This window comes from Pipra filicauda, unplaced genomic scaffold (genome assembly GCF_003945595.2).
Source record: "Pipra filicauda isolate LSUMZ 115617 unplaced genomic scaffold, ASM394559v2 scaffold1421_size33978_pilon, whole genome shotgun sequence".
NCBI classification, from domain to species: Eukaryota; Metazoa; Chordata; class Aves; order Passeriformes; family Pipridae; genus Pipra; species Pipra filicauda.
Window position 1 is genome coordinate 1 of NW_024103898.1, and position 14,061 is coordinate 14,061.

General features: G+C 66.6%; 1 protein-coding gene across 1 annotated transcript; it reads left to right on the plus strand.

Moving 5' to 3' along the window:
• Positions 1 to 134: 134 nt before the first annotated feature.
• On the plus strand, positions 135 to 11,609 carry LOC113994501 (voltage-dependent L-type calcium channel subunit alpha-1F-like; the record flags this gene model as incomplete). Its single annotated transcript, XM_039378644.1, has 21 exons — positions 135 to 293; positions 1,304 to 1,414; positions 1,847 to 1,930; positions 2,131 to 2,151; positions 2,905 to 3,033; positions 3,111 to 3,176; positions 3,277 to 3,368; positions 5,005 to 5,164; positions 5,763 to 5,890; positions 5,970 to 6,066; positions 6,159 to 6,261; positions 6,346 to 6,447; positions 6,526 to 6,656; positions 6,743 to 6,853; positions 7,462 to 7,598; positions 7,975 to 8,118; positions 8,396 to 8,526; positions 8,899 to 9,011; positions 9,097 to 9,333; positions 10,217 to 10,276; positions 10,658 to 11,609. Coding segments are annotated over 21 exons (2,502 nt in total), but the record flags the coding sequence as incomplete, so codon positions are not given.
• Positions 11,610 to 14,061: the final 2,452 nt, after the last annotated feature.

Here is a 14,061-nt window from a genome sequence, read left to right on the forward strand (position 1 = left end):
CCCATGTCCCCTCACTGTCCCCACGCTGTCCCACAGCGCCAGTGTGTGGAGTGGCTGTGTCCCATGTCCCCACACTGTCCCCATGTCCCCACACTGTCCCCATGTCCCCTCACTGTCCCCACGCTGTCCCCCAGCGCCAGTGTGTGGAGTACGCGCTGAAGGCGCAGCCCCTGCGCCGTTACATCCCCAAGAACCGCACCCAGTACCGGGTGTGGGCCATGGTGAACTCCACGGCCTTCGAGTACATCATGTTCGTGCTCATCCTGCTCAACACCATCGCCCTCGCCGTGCAGGTGGGCACGGCTCGCACCGGGGGGCACAGCTCGGACCAGGGGGCACAGCTCGGACCCGGGGGGACAGCTCGGACCTGGGGGGACAGCTCGGACCTGGGGGGGCACAGCTCAGACCCCCAGGGTGGGGGGGCACAGCTCAGACCCAGGGGGACAGCTTGGACCAGGGGGCACAGCTCGGACCCGGGGGGACAGCTCGGACCGGGGGGCACAGCTCGGACCCGGGGGCACAGCTTGGACCTGGGGGCACAGCTTGGACTGGGGGCACAGCTCGGACCTGGGGGGACAGCTCGGAACCCTGGGCACAGCTCGGACCCGGGGGCACAGCTCGGAACCCTGGGCACAGCTCGCACCGGGGGCACAGCTCGGGCCCGGGGGGGCACAGCTCGGACCTGGGGGGACAGCTCGGACCTGGGGGGGCACAGCTTGGACCCAGGGGGACAGCTTGGACCTGGGGGGCACAGCTCAGACCGGGGGGCACAGCTCGGACCCCCAGGGGGATGGGACAGATCAGACCTGGGGGGCACAGCTCGGACTGGGGGGGCACAGCTCAGACCCCCAGGGTGGGGGGGCACAACTCAGACCCAGGGGGACAGCTCAGAACCCTCGGAACAGCTCGGAACCCTGGGCACAGCTCGGACCCTCAGGGGGGTGGGACAGCTCAGACCGGGGGGGACACAGCTCACACCCTGGGGGGACAGATCAGAATTCAGGGGGGGGACAGCTCAGACCTGGGGGGACAGCTCAGAACCGAGGGGGGGGGGACAACTCAGACCCCTGGGCGGGGGGGAACAGTTCAGACCCCTGGGGGGGGACAGCTCAGACCCCTGGGGACAGCTCAGACCTCTGTGTGGGCACAGCTCAGATCCCTGGGGGGGACAGGTCAGAGCCTGGGGGACCGCTCACACCCCTGGGGGGAGGACAGGGGGACAGCTCAGACCCCTGGGGGGTGGGACAGCTCAGACCCCCGGGGGGGGTGGGACAGCTCAGGACCCCCCCGTGTCCCCCCCCAGCACTACGAGCAGTCGAAGCCCTTCAACTACGTGATGGACCTGCTGAACATGGTGTTCACCGGGCTCTTCACCGTGGAGATGGTGCTCAAGATCATCGCCTTCAAACCCAGGGTAGGGGGGCACAGGGGGTGGGGGGGCCGTGTCACACCGGGGGGGGTCACACGGTGTGTGTGGGGGGGGGGGTCACAGGATGGGGGGTTGCTCACCTGTCCCCCCCCCAGCACTATTTGGTGTCACACCGGGGGGGTCACACGGTGTGGGACAGGGGGTGTCCCAGGCCGGGGGGGTCACAGGGTGTGTGTGTGGGGGTCCCAGGGTGTGGGGGGGGTCCCAGGCGGGGGTCTCTCACCTGCCCCCCCCAGCACTATTTGGTGTCACACCGGGGGGGTCACACGGTGTGGGACGGGAGGTGTCCCAGGCCGGGGGGGTCCCAGGGTGTGTGTGTGGGAGTCCCAGGGTGTGTGTGGGGGGGTCCCAGGGTGTGGGGGGGGTCCCAGGGTGTGGGGGGGTCCCAGGCGGGGGTCTCTCACCTGCCCCCCCCAGCACTATTTCTGTGACGCCTGGAACACGTTCGACGCGCTGATCGTGGTGGGCAGCGTGGTGGACATCGCGGTCACCGAGGTCAACGTGAGTCACCCGCACCGGGAGGGGGGGTTTGGGGAGGGGGGGGGTTTGGGGAGGGGGGTGTTTTTGGGGAGGGGGATGATTTTGGGGAGGGGGGTGTTTTCTGGGGAGGGGGGTCCCGGATGTTTGGGTCCCCCCCGTGTCCGTGTCCTCACGTCCATCTGTGTCTCCACCCACCTCCATCGCCACGGCCGGGGCGGCAGAACGGGGGGCACGTCGGTGAGGTGAGGGGGGGCTGGGCTGGGGGTGGGAGGGGGTTTGGGTGTGCGGGGGTTTTGGGGTGTGCAGGGGTTTTTGGGGTGTGTGGGGGTTTTTGGGGTGTGCAGGGATTTTTTGGGGTGTGCAGGGGTTTTAGGGTGTGTAGGAGTTTTTGGGGTGCACGAGGGTTTTTGGGGTGTGCAGGGTTTTTGGGGTGTGCAGGGGGTTTTTTGGGGTGTGCAGGGGTTTTTGGGGTGTGTAGGGTTTTTTTGGGGTGTGTAGGGGTTTTTGGGGGGGTTCAGGGGGTTTTGGGATGTGTAGGGGTTTTGGGTTGTGAAGGGTTTTTGGGGTGTGTAGGGGTTTTGGGGTGTGAAGGGTTTTTGGGATGTGCAGGGGTTTCTTGGGGTGTGTAGGGGTTTCTTGGGGTATATAGGGGTTTTTTTGGGATGTGCAGGGGTTTTGGGGTGTGCGGGTTTTTTTGGGGTGTGTATGGTTTTTGGGGTGTGTGTGGGTTTTGGGGTGTGCAGGATTTTTTGGGTTGTGCAGGGTTTTTGGGGTGTGCAGGTGTTTTTTGGGGGTTTCAGGTGTTTTTGGGGACTCCCTGACCCCCCTCCCCGCAGAGCTCGGAGGACACCTCCCGCATCTCCATCACGTTTTAGGGTGTATATGGGTTTGGGGGTGCAGGGGTTTTTTGGGCTGTTCAGGGGTTTTTGGGGGGGTTCAGGTGTTTTGGGGGGTTTCAGGTGTTTTTGGGGACTCCCTGACCCCCCTCCCCGCAGAGCTCGGAGGACAGCTCCCGCATCTCCATCACGTTTTTCCGGCTGTTCCGGGTCATGCGCCTCGTCAAGCTGCTCTCCAAGGGCGAGGGGATCCGCACCCTGCTCTGGACCTTCGTCAAGTCCTTCCAGGTGGGGCCGGGGGGGCAGACGGGGAGGGGGGGCCCGGGGGGGTCACACAGCCCCCCCTGACCCCGCTCTGCCCCCAGGCCCTGCCCTACGTCGCCCTCCTCATCGCCATGATCTTCTTCATCTACGCCGTCATCGGGATGCAGGTGGGGGCCGGGGGAGCCCCCGGGTCAGGGGGTGTGTGGGGGGCGTGAGGGGCACGGGGGGGTCGGTCCTGCGAGCCCCCAGCCCCCCCGTGCCCCCCAGACCTTCGGGAAGGTGGCTCTGCAGGACGGGACCCAGATCAACCGCAACAACAACTTCCAGACCTTCCCCCAGGCCGTGCTGCTGCTCTTCAGGTGCGGCCGGGGGGCTCGGGGGGGCTCGGTGGTGCAAGGGGGGGTCGGGGGGGCACCGGGTGGCTGGGGGGGGCAGCGGGCGGGGCTCGGGGGTCACAGGGGGCTCGGGGGTCCTATGGTTGGGCTCAGGGGGTGGTTCCCATGGGGCTCAGGGGGTAATATGGGGCGCTGGGGGGGGTTCACTTCTATGGGGGCTCTAGGGGGTCTCTGGGGGTGGGGGGTTCACCATGGTGGCTCAGAGTGGTCCCAGGGGCTGGGCGAGTTCCTATGGGGGGCTGGGGGGGGTCCTAGGGGACCTGGGGGGCGTTCACATGTGCGGGCTCAGGCGGTTGTCACATGGGGGATGGGGCGGGTTCCTATGGGGTTTGGGGGTCCCATGGGGGGTCAGGGGGTCCCAGTGGGGATGGAGTGCTCCTATGGGGCTCAGTGCGTGGTCCCATGGGGGTCAGGGTGGTCGTATGGGGGGCTCAGTGGGGTCCTAGGGGGTGGGGGGGGGTCCTATGCGGGCTCAGGGCGTCTATGGGGGCTGGGGGGTCCTATGTTGGCTCAGGGGGTCCTATGGGGGCTGGGGGGGTCCCATGGGGGCTGGGGGGGTCACATGGGGGCTCAGGGGGGGTCACATGGGGGCTCAGGGGGTCCCATGGGGGCTCAGGGGGGTCCCAAGGGGGCTCAGGGGGGTCCCAAGGGGGCTGGGGGGGCTCTAGGGGGCCTCAGGGGGGCTGGGGGTGCATCTGAGCTTCCCGTGGGGTCGGAGGTGGCTCCGGGTCTGGTGGGATTTGGGAACTCCCTTTGGGGTCCTTCTGGGAGCCCCCCCGGCCCCGCTGTGGGGCTGCAGGGCCTGCAGAGCCCTGGGGGGCCCTGGGGGGTCTGGGGGGTCTGGGGGGTCCCTGGGGGGTCTGGGGGGTCTGAGGGGTCCCTGGGGGGTCTGTGTCTGTCCCCCCAAGCCCTGTGGTGCCCACAGTGCCCCTCGGGGGTCCTCTGGGGCTCAGCTGAGCTCTGTGGGGCACCTGTCCTGTTACAGGGCAGTTATGGGGCACCTGTCCTGCAGTTATGGGGCACCTCTCCCACAGTTATGGGGCACCTGTCCTGCAGTTATGGGGCACCTGTCCCTTTCCTATGGGGCACCTGTCCCATTCCTGTGGGGCACCTGTCCCGCAGTTATGGGGCACCTCTCCCACAGTTATGGGGCACCTGTCCCATTCCTGTGGGGCACCTCTCCCACAGTTATGGGGCACCTGTCCCGTTCCTATGGGGCACCTGTCCCGTTCCTGTGGGGCAGGAGACCACCTGGGGCTGGGAGGTGTGAGGGGCTCTGTGGGGTCTGGAGGGGCACCAAGGGTGGGACCTGGGTGGGCACCCGGGTGTCCAGGGGGTGTCCAGGGGGTGTCCAGGGGGTGTAGAGGTGTGTCATGGGGGGTACCTGTGTGCCCTGGGGGGGTTCAGGTGGTTCAGGTGTAGCTGTGGGTTCAGATGTGCCCTGGGGGGGTTCAGGTGTACCTGTGGGTTCAGGTGTGCCACGGGGGAGGCGTGGCAGGAGATTATGCTGGGCAGTCTGGGGGGGTTCAGGTGTACCTGGGGGGGTTCAGGTGTAGCTGTGGGGGGTTCAGGTGGTTCAGGTGTACCTGGGGGGGTTCAGGTGTGCCACGGGGGAGGCGTGGCAGGAGATCATGCTGGCCAGCCTGCCGGGCAAACGCTGCGACCCCGAGTCGGACGCGGAGCCGGGGGAGGAGTTCACCTGCGGCAGCAACTTCGCCATCGCCTATTTCATCAGCTTCTTCATGCTCTGCGCCTTCCTGGTGAGGGACCGGGCACGGCCACGCCCGGGCACGGCCACACCTGGGCATGGCCACACCCGGGCACTGCCACACCTGGGCACGGCCACACCCGGGCACGGCCACACCCGGGCACGGCCACACCCTGACACTGCCACACCCTGACACTGCCACACCTGGGCACAGCCACACCCGGGCACAGCCACACCTGGGCACTGCCACACCCTGACACTGCCACACCCTGACACTGCCCCACGGTACCACTGCCACACCTGGGCACGGCCACACCTGGGCACGGCCACACCCTGACACTGCCACACCCCGACACTGCCCCACAGCGCCACTGCCCCACAACACCACTGCCCCACAGCACCACTGCCCCACAGTGACACTGCCCCACAACACCACTGCCCCACAACACCACTGCCCCACAGCACCACTGCCCCACAGTGACACTGCCCCACAGCATCACTACCCCACGGTACCACTGCCCCATGGTACCACTGTCCCGTAGTGCCACTGCCCCACAGCACCATTGCCCCACACCCCCAGCTCTGCCCCACAGCCCTGCCCCACACCCCAGCCCTGCCCGCCCCTCAGGAGCCCCCCTGTGCCCCCCCAGATCATCAACCTGTTCGTGGCCGTCATCATGGACAACTTCGATTACCTGACGCGCGACTGGTCCATCCTGGGCCCGCACCACCTGGACGAGTTCAAGCGTGTGTGGTCCGAGTACGACCCGGCTGCCAAGTGGGTCACTGTCCCCCCGTCCCCCCCGTGACCCCCCTGACCCCCCGTGACCCTGACCTCTGACCCCCGACCCCCCCAGGGGCCGCATCAAGCACCTGGACGTGGTGACGCTGCTGCGCCGGATCCAGCCCCCGCTGGGCTTCGGGAAGCTCTGCCCCCACCGCGTGGCCTGCAAGGTCCGGGGGCTCCCGGGGGGGGCCCTGGGGGGTCTCCCGGGGTGGTCCCGGGTGGGGGGCACCCGAGTTTACCCTCCCTGGTCCCCCCCCAGCGCCTGGTGGCCATGAACATGCCCCTCAACTCGGACGGGACCGTCACCTTCAACGCGACGCTCTTCGCGCTGGTCCGCACCTCCCTCAAGATCAAGACGGAAGGTTGGGAGCTGGGGGGTCCCGGGGGGGTCCCGGGGGGTGACAGTCCCGGGGTGACGGTCCCGGCTGTCCCTCGTGTCCCTCCAGGGAACCTGGACGTGGCCAACAAAGAGCTCCGGGCCGTGGTCAAGAAGATCTGGAAGCGAACGAAGCCGAAGCTGCTGGACGAGGTCATCCCCCCGCCCGAGGGTGCGTGAGGTCCGAGCCCCCCACCCTGACCCCCCCCGACCCCCCCGGGAGCCCCCTGACCCCCCCGTGCCCCCCCAGAGGAGGAGGTCACCGTGGGGAAGTTCTACGCCACCTTCCTGATCCAGGACTATTTCCGCAAGTTCCGCCGGCGGAAGGAGCGGGGGATGCTGGGCCCCAGCGCCACCCCCAGCAACGAGAGCGCCCTGCAGGTGGGACCCCCGGGGGGGGGCCGGGGGGGTCCCCGGGTGTCCCCGGGTGTCCCCGGGTGCCAGCAGTGACCCCCCGTGCCCCCCAGGCCGGGCTGCAGACGCTGCAGGCGCTGGGCCCCGAGATGCGCCGGGCGCTGAGTGACCTGGAGGGGGACGAGGGCGGCGACGCCCCCGCGGAGGAGCCGCTCACCTACGCGGTGAGCCCCGGCCACGCCCCCGGGCACACCTGTCCATGGCCACGCCCACCGGGCACACCTCTCCATGGCCACGCCCACTGGGCACACCTGTCCGTGGCCACACCCACTGGGCACACCTGTCCATGGCCACACCCACTGGGCACACCTCTCCATGGCCACTCCCACTGGGCACACCTGTCCGTGGCCACACCCGCTGGGCACACCTGTCCATGGCCATGCCCACTGGGCACACCTGTCCATGGCCATGCCCACTGGGCACACCTCTCCATGGCCACACCCACTGGGCACACCTGTCCATGACTACACCCACCAGGCACACACACCTGTGCTGTAACCATACCCACCGGGCACACCTGTCCATGACCACACCCACTGGGCACACCTGTCCATGCCCACACTTACTGGTCACACCTGTCCATGCCCATGCCCACTGGTCACACCTGTCCATGCCCATGCCCACTGGGCATACCTGTCCATGGCCACGCCCCCAGGCACACCTTTTCGTGGCCACACCCACCGGGCACAATTGTCCCACGCCCACACCTCCCCCATGGCCACACTCACACCTGTCCCGTGGCCACGCCCACTGACCCCGCCCCTCTCCGCAGGCCCCCGAGACGCTCTATGGCTCCGCCCCCAACTCCCCCCTGCTCGGGGACGCGCCCCCCGCCCCCAGCCCCGCCCCCCCCGAGGGGGAGGAGCCCGCGCCCCCCGCCCACGGCGGAGCCCCCCGGCAGGGCGGCAGGTACGGGGGGGGGGGCACCCCAAAATTGGGGGTCCCGGGGGGTGGAGGGGGAGCAGGTACGGCTGGGGGGGGCACCCCAAAATTGGGGGTGCCGGGGGGGGCAGGTGGGGGTGTCTGGGGAGCAGGTACGGCTGGGGGGGCACCCCAAAATTGGGGGTCCCGGGGGCTGGAGGGGGGGTGGAGGGGGAGTAGGTACAGCTGGGGGGAGGCGGGAGGGGGCCGGGGGCACCCCGGGGACACCCCGACATGGGGGTCATTGAGGGGAACTGGGGACACCCCGACACGGGGGTCACTGAGGGGGTGGAACTGGGGACACCCCGACACGGGGTCCCGGGGGGGTGGGTTGGACGGGGGGTCCCCACGGCTCTGTTGGCAGGCGCCGCTCCGAAGGGGGGGAGCAGGATGAGGAAGCTCCCCCGGAGGACGCGGAGGAGCCGGGGGGGGACACGGGGGGGGACATCAGCCACGACGAGGACCTGGAGAGCGCGGCCCCGCCCCGCCCCCGCTGGGCCGGGGACAGGTACCGGACCCCCGAGCGGGGGGGACATCCCCGTCCGGGGGGGCCCTGGGACCGGGGGGGGGTCCCGGCAGCCCCTGACTCTGTCTCCGGGCCAGGCCGCCGGGACCCCTGGAGCGGGGGGGATGGGGATGCCCCGGGGGGGTCCCTGTGCTGTCCCCCCCTGTCTGATCCCCCCTGTCCCCCCAGGCCGCCGGGACCCCTGGAGCGGGGGGGATGGAGGTGCCCCGGGGGGGTCCCTGTGCTGTCCCCCCCTCTCTGACCCCCCCTGTCCCCCCAGGCCGCCGGGCCCCCCGCGCTGGGGGATGGAGCTGCCCCGGGGGGGGTCGCTGCCGTTGCCCCCCCGACACTTCGCGCTCCGCGAGGGGCAACAACTGAAACGGCGCCGCCTCCTGCCCCCCACCCCCGCCGGTACGGGAGGGGGGGCACCGGGGGGGCTTCCAGTGAGCCCCCCGTGTCCGGGCAAGCTGAAGGACCCCCCCGGTTGCCTGGGAGGGTCCGGGGGCTGGGGGTGACACCGGGTGGGAGCCCGGGAAGGTCCCTGGGGCTGGGGGGGGGATGTGTGACCCTACCCGCTGCTCCGGAGGGGCCGTGGGGCTGGGGGGGACCCTGGGGGTGTCCCAGCGGGTCCCTGCCCGGGGGGTGACCCTGGGAGTGCCCCAGCGGGTCCCTGACCAGGGGTGACCCTGGGGGTGACCCTGCGGGTCCCTGCCCGGGGGGTGACCCTGAGGGTGTCCCCCAGGCCGGGGGTGACCCTGCGGGTGACCCTGCGGTGCCCCCCAGGCCGGAAGCCCTCGTTCACCATCCAGTGCCTGCGGCGCCAGGGCAGCTGCGAGGACGAGCCCATCCCGGGCACCTACAACCCCTCGGGCCCCCCCGGCCCCGCCCGCCCGCAGGTACCGCTGGGGAGGACACACGGGGGGGACACAGGGAAGGGGGGTGTCACACACCCCCCCCGCTGACCCCCCCTTTGCCCCCCAGGGCTACGGCAGCTCCGAGACCTGGCGCCTGGGGGGCTCCTCGCAGGCCTGGGCGGCCCCGGCCCGCGGGCACGTCCTGTACGCGCCCCTCATCCTGGTGGAGGGGGCGGCGGGGGGGGGCGCGGGGGGCAGCCTCCCCCCCCTCAACCGCTGGTTCCCCCCCGCGCCCCTGCGCCTGCGGCCCTGCGACCCCCGCGACGCGCTGGCCAGGGGGTCTGCGGACAGCCTGGTGGAGGCCGTGAGTGACCGGGGGACAGGGGGGACAGGGGGGACAGGGGGGACATGGGACAGGGGGGACATGGGACAGGGACACCCCGGGGGTCTGCGGACAGCCTGGTGGAGGCTGTGAGTGATGGGGGTGACAGGGGGGACAGGGGGGACATGGGACAGGGGACAGGGGACACCCCGGGGGTCTGTGGACAGCCTGGTGGAGGCCGTGAGTGACACGGGGGGGGGACCAACGGGGGACAAGGGGGGGACAGAAGAAGTGGTGACAGGGGGGGGACGTGGGACAAGGGACACCCCGGGGGTCTGTGGACAGCCTGGTGGAGGCCGTGAGTGATGGGGGTGACAGGGGGGACAGGGGACAGGGGGGACATGGGACAGGGGACACCCCGGGGGTCTGTGGACAGCCTGGTGGAGGCTGTGAGTGATGGGGGGACGGGGACACTGGGAACATAGGGGGACACAGGTGGGGCCGTGGCTTGGCTTGGGGTGGGACACGGGGGGACAGCCGGGGAGATGGAGGGGGGCACAGGGACAGGGACCTGCTGCAGCTCGGCTGACAGCCCGGGGACGGCCGTGAACGAGGGAGACGCACGAAGGGGACACCCCAGGGCCCCGCCGGCAGCGGCGGAGGCTTCGAGCGAGGGGGGACCCGCGGGACAGGCGGGGGGACAGGCGGGACAGGCGGGGGGACACGGCGGGGGGACAGGCGGGACGACACGGCGGGACAGGTGGGGGGACAGACGGGGGGACAGGCAGGACAGGCGGGGGGACAGGCGGGACACGCGGGGGGACACGGCGGGGGGACCCGGTGGGACAGGCGGGGGACACGTGGGGGGACAGGCGGGGACCGCCCCGCGCCGGTGCCAGCGCCGCCCCCTCCGCCCCCCGCCCAGGTGCTGATCTCGGAGGGGCTCGGGCTGTTCGCCCGCGACCCCAAGTTCGTGGCGGTGGCCCCACCCCCCCCGCCACCCACACCCCCCAACACCCCCCCCCCCCCCCCCCCCCCCCAACCCCCCCCCCAACCCCACACAACCCAACCACACCCCACCCCCCCACACCCCCACACACCCCACACCCCCCCCCAACCCAAAACCCCAACACCCCCACACCCCCACGCAACCCCCACCCCCCCAGCCCCCCCCCCACACCCACCCCCCCCCCCCCCCAAACCCCCCACCCCAACACCCCCCCCCCCCCCCCCCTCCCCCCCCCGACCCCCCCCCCCCCCCCCCCCCCCCCACCAACCCCCCCCACACCCACCCAACACCCACCCCCCCCCACCACCACCCACACCCCCCCCCCCCCCCCCCCCCACCCCCCCCCCCCCCCCCCAAAAGCGGGAGATCGCGGACGCGTGTGACATGACCATGGACGAGATGGAGAGCGCGGCCGCCGACCTGCTGACCCGCCGCCGGGCCCCGCCCGCGCCCGCGCCCGCCGTGTACAGCGACGAGGAGCCGCTGCGGCCGCCGCCCGAGGAGGAGCTGGCGGACGAGATGGGCTGGGCCGGGGGGGTCTGACCGGGCACGGGCACCGCGGGCAGGGGGAGCGGGACCGGCCGGAGGGCTCCGGGACCGGCACCGGCAGCGGGGGAGCTCTGGGACCGGGACTGGGACCCGCCGGGCGGGCTTTGGGACCCGGGACCGGGACTGGGACTCGCCGGGCGGGCTTTAGGACCCGGGACCGAGACTGGGACCCGCCGGGCGGGCTTTAGAACCCGGACCCGGCCTCAGTCCCAGTGTCGGGCGGGCTTTAGGACCGGGACCCGGCCTCAGCCCCAGGACCGAGCCTGGGCCCGCCGGGCGGCCTTTGGGACCCGGGACCGAGACTGGGACCCACCGGGCGGGCTTTGGGACCCGGGACCGAGCCTGGGCCCGCCGGGCGGCCTTTGGGACCCGGGACCGAGACTGGGACCCACCGGGCGGGCTTTAGGACCCAGGACCGAGACTGGGACCCACCGGGCGGGCTTTAGGACCCGGGACCGAGACTGGGACCCACCGGGCGGGCTTTAGGACCCCCCGCCCCCGCCCGAGCCCCGACGCCCCCGGAGCCGGAGCCGAGCCCGGAGCCGGAGCCGAGCCCGGAGCCCGAGCCGAGCCCGGCTGAGAGCGGCGGGTGTCACCTCAGGGAAAAAGGGACTGCGATCGAAGAAACGCTGGGGTTTTCCCTCACAAAAGGTCGGTTTTCCTCTGGAAAAGGGGGATTTGCCTCAGGGAGGGGGGCGGTGGTTTCCTCAAAAAGAGGTTTTGTCCTCAGGAAAAGGGATGTTCGTCTCAATAAAGTTTTTGCTATCAAAAAAGAGAAGTGTTTTCAGTCAAATAACCAAACCGTGTTTTTTTCAAAAAAAAAAGGGGGGGGGGGGACACAGGAGGAATTTCCCTCAAAAAAGGCGAATTGTACCTCCGGGAGGGTTCTTCAGAAAAAGGAGGGAGTTCCCTCAAAAAGAGGTTTTTTGTTGCCTCTGGAAAAGGGATATTTGTCTCTATGGGGAAGTATCATCAAAAAATGATTTTTTTTTTTCCTCACGGAAAGGGATATTTACCTCAAATAATTACGTGTTTTCATCCAGAAAAAGGATTTGCCTCAAAGATGAGGGGGTGCTGTTCAAAGGAAAGTTTCCACATGGAAAGGGTATGTTTATCTCAAAAAAAAAAAAAGAAGGATTTTCCTCAAAAAAGCAAGTTTTTATTTAAAAGGAAAAGGAAGGGGTTTCCCTCCAAAAATGAAAATTTTTAAAAGTGGGAAAAAGCGTTTTCTTTTAAAAAAATAGGGTTTTTTCTCAAAAAACCAGTTTTTTTTTCCCTGGAAAAGGAATATTTCACCTCGGGGGGTAGAAATGTCCTCAAAAAAGGAGGTTTTACCTCAGCAAAAGGGACATTTCCTAAGAAAGAAGGAGGTTTCCCCTCAAAAAAGGGGGATTTTTGCCTCAAAAGAGGCGAGTTTTACCTCGGGAAAAGGGACATTTACCCCCTGGGGCAGGGGGTTGTTCTCAAGAAAGAACACAATTAACCCTGGAAAAGGGATAATCACCCCAAAAAAGAGGGTTTCTCTTAAAAAAACCAAACCAGACGGTTTTGAGTGAAAAAAAAAAAGGGGGGGAGATTTTCCTTCGGAAAAGGGAGATTTACCTCATGAAAGGGCTTCTCAAAAAAAAAGTTTTTCCTCCAAATGAAGGTTTTATCCCCCAAAAAAGAGAGTTTTCCCTCAAAAAAAGAGGAGTTTTATCTCAGAGAGGGGGAAAATTCCTCACAAAAGGACGATTACTTGTCCAAAAAGGGATCTTGGCTCCACGGAGGGAGGTTTTACATCAGGAAAAAGGATATTTTTTTTACCTCAGGAAAGGTAAATTTTGCCTTACAAAGGGGGGTTTTACCTCAGGAAAGAGAAATTTTCACCTCAGGGAGGAGGATTTTACCTCAGAAAAGGGTTTTTTACCTCAGAAAATATGAATTTTACCTCACAGAAGAGGATTTTACCTCACGAAAGAGCATTTCGTGCTTCAGGAAACACGTTTTACCTCAGGGGGAAGGTTTTACCTCAGAAAAGTGGATTCTTACCTCAGGGGGAAGGTTTTACCTCAGAAAAGTGGATTCTTACCTCAGGGAAGGTAAATTTTACCTCACAGAAAAGGGTTTTACCTCGGAAAAGAGCATTTCTCCCCTCAGGGAAGGGTTTTTTACCTCAGAAAAGGTTTTTCTTCCCTCAGAAAAGTGGATTTTTACCACAGGAAAGGGGTGTTTTACCTCAGGGAGGAAGTTTTTACCTCAGGAAAGTGGATTTTTACCTCAGGAAAGTGGATTTTTACCTCAGGAAAGAGGTGTTTTACCTCAGGGAGGAAGTTTTTACCTCAGGAAAGTGGATTTTTACCTCAGGAAAGGTGTTTTACCTGGGAAAGGTTTTACCTCAGGAAAGTGGCTTTTTAGCTCAGGAAAGGGGTGTTTCACCCCAGGGGGGAAGGTTTTACCTCAGAAAAGTGGATTTTTCCCTCAGGAAAGTCAGATTTCCCCTCACAGAAGAGGTTTTTCCCTCACAAAAGCGCTTTTCTCACCTCCCGAAGTGGTTTTTTTTTCTCACCTCCCGAAGTGTTTTTTTTTTTTTTCTCACCTCCCGAAGTGGTTTTTTTTTCTCACCTCCCGAAGTGGTTGTTTTTTCTCACCTCCGAAGTGGTTTTTTGTTTCGCACCTCCCGAAGTGGTTTTGCTTTTTTTTTTCTTTTCCTTTTTCCCTCAGGGCAGCAGAAGGGACCCGCCCCCCCGGGAGTTCGGGACCCCACAAAAACCCCCGACCCCCTTTAACCTCCAAAGTTTAATAATAATAAAAAAAATCATAATACAATAAAATAAGGCCCCCCCGCCCCCGCCCCGCTACAAAGAGCCCGAGACCTGTTAGTGTCAGCGAGGGGGGGGCAGGGGGGCCCCGGATCCGCCCCCCCCGCCCCCCACCCCCCAATCCTATAAAAAACCCGGTGCGGGGGGGGGCTGGCCCTGCTGTGCTGGTTGGGGCCCCCCCTCCCCGCTCTGGGGGACCCCCGGACCCCCCGTGTGTGGCCCCCACACCCCCCCCGGGGGCTGAACGATACAAAAGAAACAACTCAAATAATTACAACGCGGGGGGGGCGGGGAGGGGGGGAGCCCCCCCATCATTGGGGGGAGGGGGTCGGGGGGTCCCAGGGTGGGGGGGGCCCGGCGTGGTCCCCCCAGTCCCTCCCCACCGGCGGCAGGAGCGTCCGTCCGAGCTGG